The 21,963-nt window shown below is 33.3% G+C and overlaps 1 protein-coding gene across 6 annotated transcripts; it reads left to right on the forward strand.

The window, feature by feature from the left end:
• Positions 1 to 1,336: 1,336 nt before the first annotated feature.
• LOC111637636 (patched domain-containing protein 3-like) lies at positions 1,337 to 21,463 on the forward strand. Of its 6 annotated transcripts, none has more exons than XM_023383172.1 (5): positions 8,057 to 9,391; positions 15,153 to 16,141; positions 19,407 to 19,555; positions 19,643 to 19,742; positions 19,928 to 21,463. In XM_023383172.1, the coding sequence occupies exons 1-5, from the start codon at positions 9,201 to 9,203 to the stop codon at positions 21,223 to 21,225; spliced, it is 2,727 nt and encodes a 908-aa protein (XP_023238940.1). In that variant the 5' UTR covers positions 8,057 to 9,200; the 3' UTR covers positions 21,226 to 21,463. The 6 variants fall into 6 exon arrangements, with proteins under 6 accessions (XP_023238943.1, XP_023238942.1, XP_023238940.1 ...); XM_023383171.1 differs by having other exon boundaries at positions 8,057 to 8,865; positions 9,134 to 9,391; positions 19,407 to 19,742; XM_023383175.1 differs by lacking the exon at positions 8,057 to 9,391 and adding an exon at positions 1,337 to 1,477 and having other exon boundaries at positions 19,407 to 19,742.
• The last annotated feature ends 500 nt before the right edge of the window (positions 21,464 to 21,963 follow it).

Raw genomic sequence — 21,963 nt, forward strand, 5'->3', positions numbered from 1 at the left:
CGACGAAAACAATGTTGAGCAATGGCGATGTCGAATGGTGACACTCGGTAAGTAATCCTACAATTTTTTATTTATAGCGTAGTTTATACGGATTATTTCCAAAAAAAATATATACGTATTTTGGAAATGTTGAGTGGGATTAGTCTAGAATCGATTAATTTTATGGAAGAAAACCTTTCAATCAGCCGTAGTCCGTAAACTTGACACGTGTCGGGCTGTGATTGGAACGACTCGTAAGAAATCGGATTCCTAAAGAATGGAACGTATCTATATCTTATAGGGGGGTCGACTGTATACAGTAAGAAGGGATTTTTCGAAATTTTCTCCTTGTGGGGGAGAGGGATTACTCTGAAAAACTCGGCTTCTACTGTACTATTTAGATACGGTATTTTTTGCGTTTTTGCGGGAAATCGAACATATTTTTAGGCCATCTAAATATTCTCTAATTAGCTTTGGAAGAGGGGTGACCTAACATCTAATTATTGCACACGGTGAAAGCGAGTAAGATTGGCTATGTAAGATAAACTTTGTGGTTATGTAAGCCAAATTCGATAATATCAATAGAATACAATAGAAGGATACGATAGAGGGGTTAGCGGTACGAAATTGCCGTATCTTAATATTTGTTCTTATTTTTTTGACCGAGAAATGCTGGACTTACCTGCTGGTATCTTATAAATGAATAAATATAAAATTAAAATCTAATTTATTTCTCGGTACAAAGCGAGAAATAAAACAACAAGAATATTTTAGAATATTTTTGTATATCATTATACATATAAAATTGTTTTATGTATCTTTCATTACATATACAGAGTAATTAACGTAGAAAAATATATTATAAGATGTTTCGATAATGATGCTAATAATATGACATTTCCGGTTGTTATGTAGCCTAAATAAAAGCAGTAGGCTTATATATATGCCAGAGTCTGCATTAAATCTCTGACTAAATATATGTGATTAAAAATGATCGTTCTTCATTTTAAATTCTTATGCTATGTGTGAAATTCGAGGTTTATATAATGTAATAAAAGCATTTAATCCTTTAAATTTTTAATAAATTCCTTTAACTAGAGGAAGTTGCACCTGCAGAAACGAAATTTGAGGTGTATGAGAAAATTATAACTCATTTCTATTTAACTATAAACATTCTCACGATCAATTCGTGAATAGTTTACAATTATCGACGAAATTCGTCATATTGTTGTCATTTTATCGCCACCTTTAACCTCACACCTGCTAAAAGAATTGATCACCTGACTAATTTTTCCCACCGAAAAAGGTATAAAACCCCGATACACTCCCCTCCTCGGGGGAATCGCCGAACGTCGAAGTCAGACATCGCCTTCTCCATCGCAGCCCTACACCCCCATCGCAGACCTACACTTTCGTCGCCGACCTATACTTGTTTCACCGATCAGAATCCATAAAGGACGACATTACGGGAAAATATCCCATTAGTATATGCAAAGAGGTATGAACGATTATTATTGTAAACTCTCTCTCTCATCCGCGAAGTCTATGAAGTTTTGTAAAATTTTTATTTAGTTAGCTAGTAAAGTAAACCGTTGTTTTGTTTTAAATGGTGTCGTTACTCGACTTTGCCAACGTCTTATCGTCGACCCCTCCGACTCTCCTCCACTTGCGTAACGCGTAACTGAACGAAACGCCATCCTTGACAAGAAAGTAGGTCACCGACCTGTGGCCGGAAGGAGAGGACTTCCTCTTACCTCTCGGTGGCTCACAAATTGGTGTCACGGGAGTGGGGGTTTGAATCTAAAAATCCCTAGAAACATCACAAATTGGTGTAGCAGGAGTGGGTTTCGAACTAAAAATCCCTAGCAAACTCACACTATGTCTTTCTCAGTAAAATCTATTTAATTTAGCCTATGTATTATAATAACTTAAAGATATTAAACTTCAATAGATGATTCGGATAATTATTATGCACTCTATTTCTTTTTTAAAAGGGGCTGGCGAAATTACAATTTAATAAAATTAAAATTTCGTAACAGATACTATTATATTATATTTTTAATTATGTTGGGATTGTCACCTGTGGACTTTTAGACTGCGATTTGAAACTTCCAGGAANTTACATTTTAATAAAACATAAAATTCATCTGGATACGAGTCCAAGTTTACTTGCCATGTCTAATCACCAGGAACAACTATTTCCATTGCAGAGACAACATTTCTTTAGAGGCTATGCCTCTGCACGAATATGTAAAACAGTTTAAAATGTCCACAGGTGACAATCCCAACACAATTAAAAATATAATATTTGTTTGTAGAAACAAATTTCTACAAACAAATATTATATTTTTAATTATGTTGGGATTGTCACCTGTGGACTTTTAGACTGCGATTTGAAACTTCCAGGAAAATTTTTATGGGAAGCGGGACCCTATAATAGGTGAAGAAAAATCCGAAAACACCACGTGGCCAGTCCGTTGGATATGCCTTACCCCTCAACTAATTACCGTATTTTGACGAGTATAAGTCGCTGTCAAGTATAAGACGCACTCTTATTTTGAGACAAAAAAATTTAGAAAAAAACTTTTTTAATGGGATTGTCTAAAGATGCATTTTATTAATCATATCGGCCAAAAAAGTCTTCAAGTAAATCACTGCCATCTACGGGTAAATTACACCCATTAGGAAACATATGTATGACGTCATTAATGACTGATTCATCATCCCTTTCTTCTTGAATTCCCGAAGTATTGACTGAATCATCAGAATCTTCATAGATTGCCTCATCTTCTGTACCATCCAGAGCATCAGATATTCCGATTCTTGAATGAGTTAATAATGATTTCCGTTTTAATACCTTTCTAAGCACGCAGCACCCAATCGCACACTTGCGCGATGCTGGCTCGTTTTATTCTTCCTGTTGGTGTTAAACCTTCATTTGCAGCAGTCATCACCCACTTGTTCCATTCATCACGAATTGCTTGCTTGAATAGCTTATTTATTGACATATCTAAAGGTTGCAGCTGTGATATAAGCCCTCCTGGAATTAGTCGAGAGTCGACAGAACATGGTGGCGATGACTCGTGTGTCGCTACTCTGATAATCTAGTAATTTACGCTAGATTATCTAGTAATCTAGGTAGATCTAGTAATCTAGGTAATCTAGATAGAGCCCCGAAAAGTAGTAAAAAAGTGCGACTTATACTCGTCAAAATATGGTAATTAACAGAGTTCGGTGGTTTTAAGCGATCGGCTATTATTAAGGATGGCGCTTATTAGAACTAAAAAGTACTGTTTAGAAATAAATAAAACCCGAGTGGTAAGATGTAGAAAATAAAATACTTATAGATTTTTCACAGGGAAACACTTTGGACTGCGGACAGGCAAATGCTCTACACTACCTGTCTCAGTAATCACATAGCGCGTCTATGTCGCGCTATAATATTGTCGCAATAATTAACAATGGCGAATGTACAACACCTGCAAGATGTGGTGAAATAATATCACAAAGTACATATATTTCATTAATTCTATAGGATATTCGCTAATATATTCTCTTACAATTAATTTATTATTAGTAAAACCTAATATATCTCTTAATACATTTTCAAATTCTATTGAATATTTCTATATTTTACATATATGTGAGAATCTAAAGAGGTAAGGGAAAAATCATTTTAATTAGAAAGAAGTTGGAAAGAAGAATTAAAATAATAGAAAATAACATTTTAAACTTCAACAAGATTTTATCTAAAAACGGGGGAAACATCGGATTTTTGAAAGGAAGTTGATTTCATTTCCCAGGCTAACTCAGGATGAGTCGAGTTTTGCACACGTTACGGAAGACCAAATAAAAGGGCCTTTTCGCGCCATTCGGGGCAGTCCGACGAAAAGAGGTTTGCCATACAAAATAAGTCCGACATTCGATAAAAGGCAGTCCGACAAGGAAAGGGTTTGCCATACGGAAAAATTTGATATACGTTAAGAGGCTGTTAAGAAGAGGTATTGCCATACGAAGAGAATACGACACAAGTGATCGTCATACCAGACGGATAAGGCCATACGAGACCGATTAATTGAAGTATAAATATACGACAAGATTGTCAACGGAATAGAAGAAGAGAAATACTTAAAGAAGGAAGGTCCTCATACAGAAATAGATACGAAAAACACGGTGAAGGTAATATAGACTCTGATAGATCGATGTAAAATCTCTCACGCGTTAGGTAGCAATAAGATAGTTTAAGATAGATGTAGGTAGGGGAGACCGGGGCAACTTCGGCATGCGGGGCAAGTTTGTCAAGCGCTTTTTTTTAAAAACAAATTAAAAGGAGACTTTGGTTATAGGTTAGGCAGTTGAGTTTTATTGGTGGCTTGTTGAGTGTAGTGTTTTTATTGTTCTCCAACAAGCGTAGTTGAATTATCAAGCAAATTTTCATTTTCGTTCAATTCCATATAATATTTTTTTTCCATTTATATTGAATTGGCAGGTTTTGTTATAATTCCATGATAACGAAAGTTACTTTTCCTGTTAGAAGGATGTAACTTCAACTTATTCACGTGGCCAGATCGTGGCTTGGCATTCTGTTCTCAGGGTTGTACTTAATGTTTCGAAATCATGACTAGCGGGGTAAGATCGGCAACATAAAGCCACATTAGAAGCAAAGGATAAAAATCAAACAGATGATAAATGAAAACATGTTTGCATTTGTTATTCATGTATATATGTCTTTGAACTTGCATTTCGTTGTAATAATATTAAATGGGTGTTGGATTTGTATTTCTTTGTTTTAATAGTGAATTCCAACTTATACATTGTTAATAACATAATTTTATATACGTGCCTATCTTGCCCCATTACTGTTGCCCCTATACCAGGGGCAACTTTAATAAAAATAATTAAAATAATTACAACTTTACAAAAAGAGAGAAGTTGCCGATCTTGCCCCTATACCCGGGGCAACTTCGTCAATTTCTCTCTTCTTGTAAAGTTGTAATTATTTTAATTATTTTTATTTCCAAACTGATTTTAACCAGTTCTATAGTAAGGTAACATTCCAATAGACAATATGCAAAGGCTTTTTTTTTCAGTTTACAGCAGTATTTATTACACAAAATTTAAGTAAAGCTTAACATGCCGATCTTGCCCCGATCTCCCCTATACGTTAGATTCATCGTTGTATACTTTTATTGTTTGATTTATTAAATATTTTGATTTGTTTTATAAAACGGTTTGTTCTCTATTAGACATTCATTTTCATTCAAGTTACCTTAGATCCTCCGAATCCCGAGTTAAGGATAACGCGTGTTAATCCGCGTATCTAAATTTGATTAACTGGTGTCAAGGAATCCTGACGTAGATCTGGAATTAATCCTCTAGATCGTTTAAACATTAACAGCCCTCCTATAAAAAGTATCGAGACCGAATCTCACATATATTCTGAGTCGTGTAAGTGGTTAGTATCCTCGGCTAGTCTCACATATATTTAATAGATATATTTAATTTTACTTTTCTCTTAGGTAACAATATACATTTAAGATGGAATAATTCTTTGAACAGTTGTTGTGACGAATGAAACAATCCAATAGATATTGTTTTTAATCGTTTTTCTACAACAATATTAAATACAGTCTTTGTTCTATTTTTTTCTACTAGTAAAAAGAACTGATCGTGTAAATTTGATGTCGATGATCGTTATTTAAAATATATAATAATTTATCGTCTTTTGTTAAATAAATCTCGTAGTCATCATTTATCAATAATTCAACTTCCGAATTATTCTTGTTTAAAGTAAACTTTGCTAGTTTCAATTATTCTTAATATTTCACACCTTTTGTATAAAGTAATTTTATATGATATATTTAATATTCATCTAGAATTAAATTAAATTTTTCTTTCTTTCCTAATAATATTTATTCGAGTAATCAGTTATATTAAACCAACATTTGAAAATATTACATTCTAGGCTGCCAACTTTCCATTTTTTAATCCAATTAATAGGTGATGCTAGCTTTGTCACGTAATGCGATTTAAACTTTTACAAACACTTGTAATACATCTATACATTTATACGAATTACGATACGTAAATAATCTGTATATTAAGTGATGTATTTTTTATTACAAATTCTCCGTGGGTATTTCGACTGTAATTATTTTCTTTCAATTTTCTGATTAATGATGAAACATATTTATAAAAAAACACTAGGTGTAGATAATATGATCTGTTTTTTGCGATAGATCTCGTGAAATTTCATTGATTTCATCTTATAGTAGCATTTCAGATTTTTGATATCGATAGGATGTAATTAATTGAGGTGGAACTAATACCATTATCTTAACCATTTGAAATACCTACAGTTCCATTTACAGCACTCAATATTGGACCAATTATTAATGATAGAAATCTTTCGGATTGATTTAAATAAACGCTTTTTTATTTTAAGCAATAAATTTTTATCTGATAATTGCGATTTATATTTTTTTTCAATTTCTTTACTTTAAATGATAACTTTCCAAATATTGTATCATATTTCGCATATTGCTTTTATTTCCGGTGGACTGGCGTGACTGAATAATGCCAGTCCACCGCAATATTGACAGTCATAAAATAAGAGTAATTTTGTAGAAAAGCTTGTCGAGCTAAACACACAATTTAAATTTCATTTCTTTTATTTTTAAATATAATCGAGTAGATATAAACTGGAAATACATTTTGTATTAAAATTACATTTATATTATAACGATAACATTCAACTATAAATAATTTATTAATTTTATTAAATAATGAATTCATTAAATTGTCAATAACTACTAAATCTACAAATTCAAACTTCTCTGAAAATTTCCGAATAAACTCAAAATTTTTTTCTTTCAAATACCGTTGCTGGAAAACACAATGAAATTACATAACTTTCGTTGTAGGTTAGTCGTAAACATTTGTATTATTCGTTTTTTTTAACTAATGTAGTTTTTCCGGATTGACTTGGCCTCGCCAGTATACAGGTAGAAGGCGATTTCAAGAACATTTCTGACATATTCTTTACATCAGTTTTCAATTGGTTACGTTCGTTATTACAAATATGTGTTAGGCCTATATCAAATACCTTAAACGTATCTTTATCACAAATGTGAAAATAGTATGATCTGCCAATGTGTTTCGAATACTTATACGTTGTGTCACTCAAATCAATATGAATTTTCCTATCCGAAAAATAGCCACACAAATAAACGGAAACATAAAAACATACAACGATAGACAAAATCATATAAAAATATTTTCGTAACATTATAAATGAATGTTCATACGGTCTGCAAAACTACAACTTACGTACAGATAACTATAACACCATTTAGGCCTATACACAATCGCAAAAAAATAATAATAATAATCCAGAGTGACCGCAAGTAAAATATCGAGCCAGAGATTTAATCTAGGGTCTCCCATATATATAGGCCTATATATATGGGAGTGAAGTATCCTTATTAGTGTATATATAGGCTATATATATATATATATATATATATATACACTTCTATGGCTTTAACAGAACGATACTTTGGCCATCTGCTCCAGCATAAGATTATTATTTATGTTAATTATTACTCCCTCGTTTTTAACGTCATCACTCCAACCTACTCTTTATCTATTACTGTTAACGTTTCGGTTTGAATCTGAAACAATTGCTTTAGTTTATTTATACAAAAATTTGCAGTTGGACGTGTTAGATAAGCAAGAATTTAATTGGATCAATGGAGTCTTTTAAGGGTATATATATATATATATATATACGTGACTATTTCTGCAACTGACANGAAGTTATTAAAACATAACTTTTATACCGTATTATAAATTATTACAAAAACGAAAAAATGGTTTACTTTCGAGGGTAGAGATGAGTTTTTTAAAATATTGTAAATACCAGTAATGAGTCCTACCCCATCCGAGATATGACACGTAAACCTGTATCTCCCCTCCCCTCCAGTTCAATACTGGAAATTTTAATAGGCCTAATAATAATAATAATAATAATAATAATAATAATAAAATTTAATGCTCCTTACAGTTTCAAATTAAAGTTTCAAATTTTGTTTTGTAATGCTTACTTCATCTTGATACATTAAATAAAAGAGACGCAATACACATACAGACACGCAAGCATGCAGACACAAAGGGGCATACATCTACATAAATTATATCCAGGAAATTCCCTAGTTTTTTACCTTATTGTATTCCGGAGTTTGAAATTAATCGAGAGAATAATTGTGCGTAATTTGTAGTTTTAATGAAAGGACACTCTAGAGAACATTTTAAAAATATATTTTCTAAACGGGGTTTAAATACTACAAAATTATTTCATGCCCTTCGGAAATTACGAAACAATTAAATTACTTCAATCGAGTCGAATATCAACTTCATTGTTTAACGCCCGACCTTGAAAAATAAAAATCCTGCCACTCAGTCGTTTTTTGTTGGTGAATTACTGTTATATTTATTTCCCCTTTGTCAATCAAAGTGACGTTCACTTCCACTCACCAATTCACTTTACGAAAGTGTAATACATTCTTTGCATTACTCGCAAAGCCGTTTGCCTAATTGTTAAGGAAGTTATTTAAAGGACAAGTCGCGCGTATCTTCGTCTTCATTGCCTATAGAAAAGCCAGTTTTTATCGATATACGTCTGCCGTTACGTAAACCGAAGAGAAAATTTATTGCCATTTGTTTAAAATCGAACGTCTCACGATTGTCTATCTTCATTTGAAACGAGGGTCGTCCGAAGATTAGGTGCATCTAGCACATATTTTTTCAACGTAATAAAAAGTTTCCAGCTCTGGTTGTAGTTTGTCGTTTATTGCCACGCGTCGTCACGGCATCGTCCACAAAAAGGTATGGCTTAGTTGTAAAAACTAAATACCAATTGCCGTTGTAAATTAATTAATAATCGAGTCCGGGTTTTAAACTTTTTATTCGAAATGATTTTGATTGTTTCGAACAAGTGAAAGAAATGTGTAGCGGTGGCGTAACAGTAACATCCTGTACACGTATTGTATTGCGTTTAAGCTGATCCCGGAAGGACGTAACTTATAGTGACTTTATTTCCTATATCGATATACTTTTCTTTCAATTTAATTTATTTTATTTGTACATTTTGTAGTGAGTCGAAATTAGGTGAAATTTTAGATTTAGAAGGGACTCGATAATCAGACTTCGTCAATAATCAAATGATAGCCACGGAAACAAAGAAAGAAACAGCCGTATACGTTTCACCCCCCGAAAACGGTGAAGTGACCGAAGAGGATTTGGAAGACGAAGGCGATATTCGATGGAGTGACATTCGTGGAAAGCGGATTGCTTCTACGAGTATAGTCCGACCAGCCAAAAATCAGTTTTTCATGATTGTTTTCGATAAATGGTGAGTTACGTTGGTGGACGAAGTCAAGTCTCGCGCGAATTGTCAGTCGCGTCAGAAAGCACGGACATTGTCACTTTCGTACCTTTGTAAATCGTAAACAAAGTCCTGGACTCCTATTTTTTACATTTAAATGATCCTTCGGTCGCAACTAATGAAAAATTGCAAAGTTTTATCAAAGTCGACCCATTAAAGTTTCGGAACGAACTCGGTCCTATAAGCCCATTGAAGGCGTGTTAGCCATCGTGGAACGTCGCGCGATTGGTGCGATATTCCTTGGTCGCGAGTGCTTATAGTACGACCGCATATCTCGAAAACAAAGCCACGGACCTCCATTTTTATTGTATTTTTCAGATTCCTCGTGGCAATTAACGGAAAATGGCAAAGTTCAATCAGAATCGATTGAACAGATTTTGAGAACGAATACAATTCTGTAAGTCACATAGAAGAGGCTTCCGCTAACGCTTCGCCTCTATTAAGTCAACCTTTAATCATAAAAAATTAATAGATACATCCATCCCCTTTTAATACGCAAACCTCCCTGCAAAATTTCAGAAATTATCGACAAAAGGCTGAGAAATTATCACGCTTCAAAGAGGGTGAAAAAATTCATGCCCACCACACACTAACATCTACTCGTACAGGAAAAAACTCAACTTTTTTGCGTTTCTCGACGTTTCGAGGCACTCGAGTCCACAAACATAAAATCTTGAGGCTCGTTTTTTGACACGTGACCATACTTTCCTTCTGTTTTATATAACAGCCAAGAAATTATACGTGTTATTGACTAATTATAATTATTTAAATAAACGGGTTTGTGTGTGTACGCATTCGCGTGTGTGTATTGGCGTCTCTTTTATTTAATGTCTCAGGACTGGATAAACGTTACAAAACGATATTTGGAACAAAACTTTTTATGTGAGGAGCGTTAAATATTATTATTATTATTAAATTTTCCAGCGTAGAACTCGAGGGGAAGGGAGATACAGGGTTTACGGATCATATCTCGGATGGGGTAGGACGTAAAGAAAATTTTCGTCATTACTGCCATTTACAAAGTTTCCAAGTAGACTGATTTCGGTGTCTACCACCCTACGTACTCTCCCATACCGTTCGTTCACTTTGACTGGGGTGGGTAGAATTCTTCACTCCCCCTATTGGCCTCTTACACATTTCATTAAGTAAACAATTATTTGACAGGTTTTATCGAGAAAAACTATTCCAATTCTAATTTTAGATTATTTTAATTCCATTGGAAATGTCGAGCCATCGATAAATGTGGTTTTGCGGTTTTCGGTCGATATTTCTCACTGAAATGCTTAATTTTGTATCCAATTACATTTAAAATGTGAGCGAATATATATTTAGAAAAATCTGTACTCGACTCGAAACTCCCCATTAGAATATTATTCTAAAACGTTATGTCCTTGCGTAGTCGTCCATTCCAATGTCGCCTTTCTATCTGTTAATAATATCTAAAACACCAGCACCTTATCCATTCTTCAGCAGAAATCCGCAGTCCAGAGTTGAGCTAAGCCCAGCTGAGCCTACTCTCTACCATCCATTAGTTGTGTTTTTAGTTAGCATTTTGAATTAAAAGGTGTATATTAAAAGCTACGAAACCCGGAAAACTGTTGTATGTGGCAATATATATACAGCTGCGCACGCGATCGTCACATTTCCGGAAATAAGAACTTTGCCCATAGTTCCATGAGTGTTACGTTCCCGTTTTTTTCCTTCACCGGAAGTGTCAGATTAGAGAGGTTGAGGCGCACGTTTTAAACGTGTAAACGTGTACGTGTGACGTTCGGCGCCGCTTTCCCGTAAGCCTAAAAGTTTGACAATGGTGTTTGGATAGTCGGTGGATTTTATAATTATAAAGGATTTATACTCAACCTCTCTATTGACTCGTTGATATTCCGTGTATGCGCCTCGAGTGAGCCGTGGCGAATTTTAATTTTGATTGATTCGAATTGTCCTTCATTATAACAGAAATTCCACCCGCCAACCCGTTTTTCACCCTTGATTAAAGTAATGTTACCTCCCACCGCGAAAACAGAAGTGAAATGTTTCTTTTCTCAAGACGTAACCAGACACTCGTATTCGGAGAGGATTTCATACCCAGAGCTAAAACGGAAAGTAAGAAAGTTTACACTTTTTGCTGTAAATAGGTAGCGAAGCTTAAAATATTATTTAGAATATTAAAATATAAGAGACAGTAAAAATCGATTTGACACACTAAGCGTGTGTGAAAATCGATTTTGCTGTTACCGAAATGAGAGTGTGGCGTCGTTGGCTGAAAATATGTCAAGCTCCAATTTGGCACGGAAAACTGGGTTAAAGCACCGAGGTATTACGCGAGCGAAAGTGTCTGAAAGTCCAAGGTTGCTGTATTTATGATAGACTACGTGATTAAAAAATAACTGTTTTTTTTAAATATTTTATTTAAATTTTTCCTGTATTTTTATATACGTCGTAAATTTTAGAATATTAGTAAGAGGGCCGAGGTTATTTTTGATGTTTATAAATGAAATTTTTTTTTACTTCATTTGTCATACAAAAGTAATTTGATAAGTGTTTAGCAACAATCTTATCAGTGTCTTTTTTCATATTTATTACAGTAAAGAGAATCAAATTAAATCTAATAGGTGATGAGGTTTGTGTAGTAATAAATGGGAAGCGATAATTGGTTAAAAGAAACTGCATAGTAACGGCTGCAAAGACATAAAACACTGCGAGGTAACGTTACTGTTTTAATTACATCACTTATTTACGATAACTTTCTTTCATTTTTAATTAAACGATGGTGCGTAAAGTTTTTGTATTTCAATAGAAAACAATAGTTTATTATCGATACATTTACAAGAATTAAAACACATTTTATAGCACTCGTCCTTCGCGTGCATGGCTTACGTAAGGTGTTGGTTGCAATCTCCTTTTACATGTACAGTATTTGACTTATAATGTAAATTAAATCTTACGAACGAGCTATAAATATTTTATATATTTAATTATCGTATATAAATAGACGTTGTATTGCAGTAATAGCGCGTAGGCATATACATACGCGATTATTATGTTCTAATCGTTACTGACGTCGCATTTTTGAAGTGTACTCTAGAATTAGATAGCAATATCTTAAAGATAAGAGGGAAAGATACAAAATTATGAATAATACATTGCGGTGTTTTGCGATTTTATATTAGAATATATTTTTACTATATGTTAATTAATTTATTTATTTTTATATTTTTATTAATGTCAGCTTTTATATCTTTTATTTACATTATTACTAATTATTTATAAAATTTACACATTTCAAAATATTTTCATATAACTGATAAAACACAACTTTTGTGGGCAATTTACGAGTATAATATTGTTTGACGCGACATTTTATATTTTATCTTTTCTATTTTATCCTTTACTTTTAAACGTTCAGTTGTACTTGATCTAAAATTATCGTAACGTTTTATCACCATTTATTTTATCGTTATTTATTTTATTTTTATATTATTTATATCTTATTATCTTATACATCTTTCTCCTAAAATTGTAATTCGTAACCAGGGCCTTCACTGTGAAGAAGCGGAAATTTCTTCCCGGATCGAGAAAATACTTACAAGCCATTAGTAGTTCCTACTCTTACAGATTAATTTTATTTTTACTAACAGAAAATAAAATTCTTAAGGCTGTATTTTATTCTTAAAAAATATTCCAAGTGTTTTATTTCTTCAGAAAAAATAAGGCAATGAACCCATTATTATAAAGGCAACGAATAGGTCGATACCGATAAGTCGATGATAAGTGGATACTGGCCAATTCGTAACTGGCTGAGGTTTATCTAAAAATCATTCAAATGGTATTTTTGGAGCACGGATTGGAGTATTTTCTCGTTGCGAGATCCTGAAGGGGCTTTCGAGTTCTTTTACGAAAAGAAAGACGGTGATTTTCAAGCAAGATTTGATAGACAGTAGCATTTATTTTACTGTAATAAAGGCAACGCTAGTTTTACAAAAATTCCAACTTCTTCTTGCTGCCTCTTACAATACATTTGCTGTTCTGTCCTTAAATGATGTCGTTAGTATCATTTAAGAAGAGAAAATATTTTTTTAATTCAGAGCATGCTTTTCAATACCATTCGTTTCCCAAAAGTCTAAAATTGCCGAACGAGTTAACTCGCCCGTAGAAATGCATAGACGTGATGAAAAAGATCTCAAATTTATACAATTATTAGAAAGTTCATGAATAATTCCGTCTTGCCGATAACTCTGATGGCTTTCCGTTGATATTTTTGATACTTATTTATCACTTTTTTTATTTATATTTATCATAAAATTGTCAGCTACAGTTGTAAATCTGCCGAAATGTTTGGCAATTTCTCTTCTTGTTTTTCCTCCGACTTTTACGCAAACCATCGTGTCGATAAATAATTTTTCACCCGTTTCATAATTTTTTACGCGGCAACGTAATAAAAATTTAAACTCATTAAATTGAATAAATACACATTTTAACATTTTTCCAATTAAAATCACCGCCTTTATAATTATGAGCTACACCTTAGCGGAGAGCCCACTTTACTTCGGATCTTATACAAAATGTCAGCCATCCTGACTAGAAACCAATACAAAATTTATCGCAATATCTACGTAATTTTCTTTCAACACGCGCTAGTTTAAAAAATAAGTAGTATAAAACAGTAAATAAAAGTAGATTACTCCATATCGAGACGTCGCAGAATTGGGTCACCTGGTTACGAATTGTTTCTTTTTTTTTTGAAACTCTCACCCATGTTTACGTCTTACTGCATTACAGTTTAGGATGTAATTATCAGCTGATAAATAAAATGATTAATTTAAATTTAAAAAATTAATTTTGAATATATTCGTAAATAATTTTTGAAGAAAACTAGGCAAACCGTAAGTAAATAATTAATATTTTTATTGGCGAAAATTAAAATATATGGCTTATAATATACTGGGCTACAATTTGAAAAATTGTAGACTTATAAATTAAAAAATAAAGTTATACTTTGGTCTTGGTGTGATAAGCCATCCAAATTGTTAAATCCTATTTATTAGGTTATCTAACTCTAATTTAAGTCGTGGGATAAAAGCGTCGTTTATTATTATTATAAATTCTCACCGTCGTTTGTCTGTTCGTCTGATGTCTGTCCTTCGTTAATCTGGAGAACGGAGTAAGATAGATGATTGGTAGGACTCTGTTGCAAGGAGGAAAAGTATGATGGACAGGGGCGAGACACTACTAATTTTAAATCGCGACCGTAACATATATTTTAAATGAGATAAATTAAAACTATGACTAGAAATTGCAGCCGGGCGCTGTGACGATGTTAGAATAATTTTTTTTTATTAATAGGGCTTTGAATAAAATGTTATAAAAATATAAATAAATTAAAATATTTTCTATATACATAAAATATACATCTATACTGAGTTTTTTATTGAGAATTTCGAGGAATATTCTTGTTTTATCCCGTTTTCTGCTAATCGGTATGAATATGTAAATAAGTTATAAGTGGAATTTTGCTTTTTAAAATTAATTCGAAATGAATCGTCAAATTCTTTTAAAAAGCAAAACTTCAATGTAGATTTTCGGTTCAAACTGATCTACAAATTTGATTAGATATTTTAAAATCAGTTTGCAATTGCATTTTGGTCTTAAAACAAAAAAATAATAATAATAATTTAGTCGAAATTTTTTGAAATGCTTCCGACGTAAACTTTTTTTACGTATTTTTCAGGTCAAACATGAAAGTAGGATTCGCGTACAAACTTCTAAGTAAAAAGTTCGAAAAACACGGAAGGAGAATCAGCAGATTCGTCTTTTGGTTCTTAATAGGACCAATTTTCTTCAGCTTTCTCTTGGCCACGGGATTACAGAAACTAAAAATAGACAACAGCGAAAACATCTTCGTTACTTCTAACGGTGTCGTCGGGAAATATCGATGGCAGTTGAGGAAGTGGTTTCCCATGGACACTTCTTCCGATTTTCAACCCGGAAGATCCATCGACACGTATTTATACGCCACTGTTATAGTCGAGACGAGAGACAAAGGGTCCGTTCTTCGATCGTCCGTCTTCCAAGAAATAATTACATTGGACGAGAATATACGTAATTTCACCTTTTCCGATAAAGGCCAATGGAAGTACGAAGATTTGTGCGCTAAGAATAATGGAAAATGCTGGCAGAATAGCATTCTTCTTCTCGAAAGTAAAATTGCGCGGATCGAAAACGGAACGTTCGCGTTGAAATATCCTATAAATAGGAGCAGTAAGAAAAATTACAACGTACTTTCTTTAGGAGGAATCGCTGTTAATGATAAAAATGAAATAATTTTCGCTCGGGCCCTAAGATTAATTTACTTTCTAAATGATGCGGACGAGACGATGGAAAGTCTGAGCAAAAAATGGGAGAAAGTTTTCGTCGACGGTGTTAGTGCGCTTAAATTCGAGAAGATAAATGTAGTCAAAGATATCTCTACGTCGTTTGAAAATTCCCTAATCGACGTTTTCAAGATTACCAAAGTCTTCCTTCCGTTATCTATGTTTTGTATGTTACTTTACACTATTTCGGTCAATCTGTCGCCGGATTTTCTCAGAAGTAAACCCTGGGTAGGGATCATGTCGTCGTTAGCTACTGGCCTGAGTGTAATTTCTGGATTTGGTTTATTAATGTACTGTGGATTGAAATTTTCATCCAGTCTTACTCTGGTTCCATTTCTTATATTAGGTAAGTTTTTTATAACATTTTTTAATGTATTAGAAAACTTTTATACAATTACTTTGATCATATTGAAAGACATTCCATAAAACCTCGTTATACGTTTTATTTGGCACGTCTAAGCTAAATTTCGTGTACGAAATTTAGCTGGGACGTGCCAAATCTAATTTGATTTTCTTTCGTTAATTCATTTCGGACGAATTATACTCGCTCGAAATGTAAATTTTAAGGTAGAAATGATTTAACCGTCGATAACAAAATGATATTAACAGTAATTTTAAGTTGGATTACGTTCCCCCGTGTGTGTTCCTCCACATATACACAGATGAAAATAGCTTCACGAAAACGGAAATACGAAACTGCGGCCGAAAAATTATTATTAGTAAATAATAAACCCAAATACATCCGCTTTTTTAAATGTTAATTCACTGTTTCGTTTGGTTCGTCCGTGAAGAAATGCAACTTATAGTTTTCTGTTATTTCAGACGTCCCTTTACAGGGTAAAACTTAGAACCGAGGTTTTACGTCACTTATCTTTTTTTAAATTAATTACAATAGTAAAAAGTTTATAAATTAAAACTGGAGAGATGTTAGTAATAAAAGTTTTGCTAGTTTAAGAAATTGTACAAATATAAGATGTGTAATTCCTCCACTTTTATGAGCGAAGAAAATGGACTTTGATCTCGAATAACCAACTTAAATTTGAGTGGCCTCAAATAGTGTTTTGTGATGTTTCTAGGGATTTTTAGATTCAAATCCCACTCCCGTGACACCAATTTGTGAGCCACCGGGAGGTAAGAGGAGTCCGCTCCTTTTTGCCACAGGTCGGTGACCTACTTTCTTGTCAGGGATGGTAGTAACGTTCGGTTACGCGTTACGCGAGTGGAGAAGAGTCGGAGGGGTCGACGATAAGACGTTGGCAAAGTCGAGTAACGACACCATTTAAAACAAAACAACGGTTTATTTTACAAGCTAACTAAATAAAAATTTTACAAAACTTCATAGACTTCGCGGATGAGAGACAGAGTTTACAAAAATAAGCGTTCATACCTCTATGCATATACTAGTGGGATATTTTCCCATAATGTCGCCCTTTATGGATTCTGAGCGGTGACACAAGTATAGGTCGGCGACGAAAGTGTAGGGCTGCAATGGAGAAGGCGATGTCTGACTTCGACGTTCGGCGATTCCCCCCATGAGGGGAAGGTGTCGGGTTTTTATACCTTTTTCGGTGGGAAAATTAGTCAGGTGAGCAATTGTTTTAGCAGGTGTGGGGTTAAAGGTGGTGATCGAATGACAACAATATGACGAATTTTGCCTGTACGTGTAAACTATGCACGGTTTGATCGTGAGAATGTTTATAGTTAAACCGAAAGAGTTATAAATTTCTCATGGTCAAAAACTTTATATTTCGTTTTTGTAGGTCCAAATTCCTTGAGTTAAAGGTATTTTTTATTTTAATTTATTAAAATTTTAAAGGGTTACTTTCTTTTATGAAATTATATGCACTTCGAATTTCACAGTTGTTTNTTATATTTCGTTTTTGTAGGTCCAAATTCCTTTAGTTAAAGGAATTTTAATTTACATTTATTAAAATTTTAAAGGGTTACTTTCTTTTATGAAATTATATGCACTTCGAATTTCACAGTTGTTTTTATTTTTTCACCGACTTGTCTTTCTTCGCTATCGACAACATTTTAATATCAATAAATTAAATGCGATTTTAACGCTTTAAATGGCAAATTAATAATGAAAAATTGACGAATGTGGAGCGATCCTCGAAAACAAATTGACAGCATTTTTTAGCAATTTTTAATTTATGGAAATTTAAGATAAGTTTACCAGACAACAGCTATGAATGGAGTACACATTGTGCCTAAGAAAGTATTGGACCTTTGAATAGGAAGAAGATATTTTTTTAATTCAGAGCATGCTTTTCAATATCATTTGGTAACCATTATTTTAGAGATAAGAGAATTCGGAAAATCATAACATACGAACCAATAAAATGGGAAGCTTTAAAGAACGAATCGTAGTGGAACGTTCTTTAATTGTTAAACTCTTTACAAAATTAATTGTAACAAATGTATCTAAGGTAATTCTCTTTGCCGTCGCTCTTATTGCGGTTGGCAAAATGACGTATTAAGGGCAGGAAAGATACCATACGGAGAAATCAATGTCGGTAAGAAGCTAGAAAGGTATACGATGTGTAAAAGTAAACAAGTTATTTTCATTTATATACTTTTTCGCCAGTTTTGTAGATATTGCACCGAAAAAATGGTCAACAAAAAATGAACACATTTTTATTCTTCATGTAAACGAAAAATCCAGCAACGAGTCGCTTAACTTTCCCGGCAACATTTGGTGGCACCGTATGTTACAATATTTTATTATTAAAAACTTTTTATATTTTTTATTACTATAAAAAAGGCAAAAAGCTTAATTTCCAGGGTGAGGTTGGATTTTATATAAAAATATTGTAAATGATAATAAACAATAAAATTGTCATTAAGTTCGACACACGACCCCCTTTATCTCCCCACTTCCCGGACCTTTAACCACCAAAATTAAATAGCATTAATTCCCTAACACACAAAAATTTCTGCAAAATTTCAGAAATTATCGATAAAAGGCAAAGGGTAAAGAAAATCGTGTCCCACACACATATGTAAGCCTATACTTGCAGAACTTGCCTCCGATTTTGTTTTTTTTTTTGTTTTTTTTTGCATTTCTCTATGTCCCGAGTCTATTTTTGATTGATTTTGTTTTAATTTAATCCTTAGTAAATATAATAATTCAAGTTTCGACTTCGGAAAACTTCATTAGGCCTATATTCTTCAAAATGACAGTCAGAAGATATAACTGTCCGTTCTATCACCTGATGATGGATACTGCATCTCCACACAGTTGTTTCCATTTTTTCTGTTTATGGACTTTGTTTATTGATTTCACGGTGTGCAAGAAATATTAATACTTAACTCCTTTTTTAATTAACCGTTTTTTGTGTGGAGTAATCTCTTAACTTTGTAATATTTTAATGCTATAAATATAATTACACACTTAAAATGGTATTAGAGTTCTTGAATGGTTCCGAAATATATATAATTATTATCGATTTAATAAATAGGTAAATAAAAATAAACGAACTGAATGCTATCTTATGAATTAATGCTGTATTAAAATTAACGATGAATATATTACAAGTCGAACAGAAACGACACAATGAAAAGAGCAATAATTGTAATGTAATACGTGTTATTTTCTTTGTTCCTAGGTATTGGGATGGACGACACGTTCATCATGCTGTATGCGTGGAAGAAAAGTGAAAAAACGAAGACCTTGCCAGAGAAAATGGCGGAAACATTTTCCGAAACTGGTGTCTCCATCACTATCACTTCCCTAACTAACATCGCTTCATTTGCAGTAGGAATTATATTCTCGTCTATCCCAATGTATAGACATTTCTGTATCTTCATGTCAACGTGTTTGATCTTTGATTATATATATCAGATCACGTTTATGGGAGCTATTTTCGTGTATTGTGGAAAGGCGGAAGAGAAGAATTTACATTCCTTAGTATTTGTTCCACTGAAGAAATTCTCTTCTACAGGTAAAATAGAAATGCTTTCTAAGACTTTTATTTCTTATTTATTTTCTCTTATCTTAATCTTTTAATTATTATGAGTATTGTACGACTCTTTCGTTGTATATTATTGTTATACTTTCTACAGAGAAATCTCTATTTATTTGCACTTTCTCCAAAGGAATAAACATCATTAATACTTTTATTTGCAGGTCGAAAAAGCTTTTTGAAAAAAATATTTTGCTACGTTAGCTCTGAAACGGTCGAAAACAGAAGTAATTGTCAGTGTATTAGTAATATCGTGACAAATTTCACTAGGATGTTGACAAAAAATACCACAAAAATATCTGTAGTGATATTTTACTTCGTGTATTTAGGATTTTCAATTTGGGGCATTACTAAAATTTCCTATAACGCTACTCTAAATCTAAACGTTATTGGAGGTTCATACCGACATTATTATTACGAGTTACAGAAACAATATTATTATCAATATCAATACAGGTTACAGTTTATCATTCTAGAGAAGCTGGATTACGCCGATCCTCTGGTCCAACAGAAAGTCGAAGAAACGATGCAAACGTTGGAATCCGATCCTCTGATTGGGGGATCGCTAATGACGGAATCCTGGTTGAGGAGTTACCTCCGTTTTGTTTCGGATAAGAGAACAGCGTCGTTGATTTCTTCGTATAATTTGACAAATACTAAAGACTTTTTATTCGTTCTGCAGAATTATTTTCTTCGTATTCCTCGGGCGAAAAGATTTAAAAGCGACATTTCTTTCGAAGAAAACAATACAAATGTAATTAGTTCTCGATTCCTGCTTCAAACGAACATCTCCGCGGATGAAAACCGTTTCTACCGTCAGTTGGTCCAATTAAGGAAGAAAATAGACCAAGCACCCTTCGACGCAATTATATACCATCCGTTATTTTTTTATTTCGATCTCGTCGATGCGATTCCTGCCACGGCTACTCAAACAATGTCTATCGTTTCGGTGACGGTGTTTCTCATATGCGCCATTTTGTTGCCAAACGTCACTTCTATAGTGTGTGTGTTATTTGACGTTCTTTCGGTAGGAATAGGTGTTTTAGGTTTCATGTCATTCTGCAACATTCATTTGGGTTTAAACTCTATTACAATGTTCATTGTTGTTATTGGATTTTCTGTAGATTATGCGGCACACGTCGCGTGCGCTTACGTGTCTTCTCGCGACACCGATCCTAATCTTCGTTTAATTAGAGCTATATCCATGACGGGAATACCGATCATTCAAGGTTGCCTAACAACTGTTTTAGCCGTAATATTTAATATATTTTTACCTTTATTAGAATCGAGACAATCGGTAATCATCTTATGTATTTCTTGTGTAATATCGCTGTTGCACGGAATATTATTTGTTCCCGTCATCATGTCTCTTTTAAACTCATTATGTCAAAGAGCATGTGAAAGAGAAAAACGGGACAAAGATAAGAAAGTCAACGATATTCTCCTAAAACCAGAAACTTAGTCGAATAAAATTGTAAATGTGACAATACGAGAGATAGATATTAATGATACATTAAATATACTGTAAATATGTTTAGTATATATGATAAAAACACACCGTAAATATATTTAATAAGTGTACAGTACAGAGTATTGATTCATTTATCTTACATGTAATATATCTTTTCTTTGTTAATGTCATATAGCCAAAACGAATAAATACGTAGCCTATATACAGTAGAACCTCGATTATCCGGACTAATTGGGGATGAAGGTAGTCCGGATACGGAAAAATCCGGATAATCGAAATAAATACTTTAATTTGTCTTTTAATGATAACACAACACGTTTTCTTTTCGATGACATGTCGTTAATATTAAAAGCGAATACTGTATTTAAATCGTGATCAAATTTTCAAGAAACAAACGTTCGTATTGAATTTGGACTACTACTGACCAACGCTAACAAACTACCTATTGTTTAAAAGGCCCTCTGGTGGCGCAAGAAGACGGATTTTATAAAATAAAAAGCAGTTGAAACTGCATTTTTATGAATAAAAATTTGACAAACTATTTATCGTTTTATGACGAGTAAAATTTTTTCGTCGCGTTCGCGGCTTTTAAATAATGCGTAAACCTTCGAGGCGCGAGGCGCGAGGCCCTTCGGACCGCGAGGCATAGGCAGTGGCCCACTTCGTCCATGCCTTACGTTACCCTTGGTCATAGAAATGATGTAATTTGAATATAAATTATTTATAAAT

Source organism: Centruroides sculpturatus, unplaced genomic scaffold, assembly GCF_000671375.1.
Source record: "Centruroides sculpturatus isolate CEXI.00-Female unplaced genomic scaffold, Cexi_2.0 scaffold1054, whole genome shotgun sequence".
Classification (NCBI taxonomy): domain Eukaryota; kingdom Metazoa; phylum Arthropoda; class Arachnida; order Scorpiones; family Buthidae; genus Centruroides; species Centruroides sculpturatus.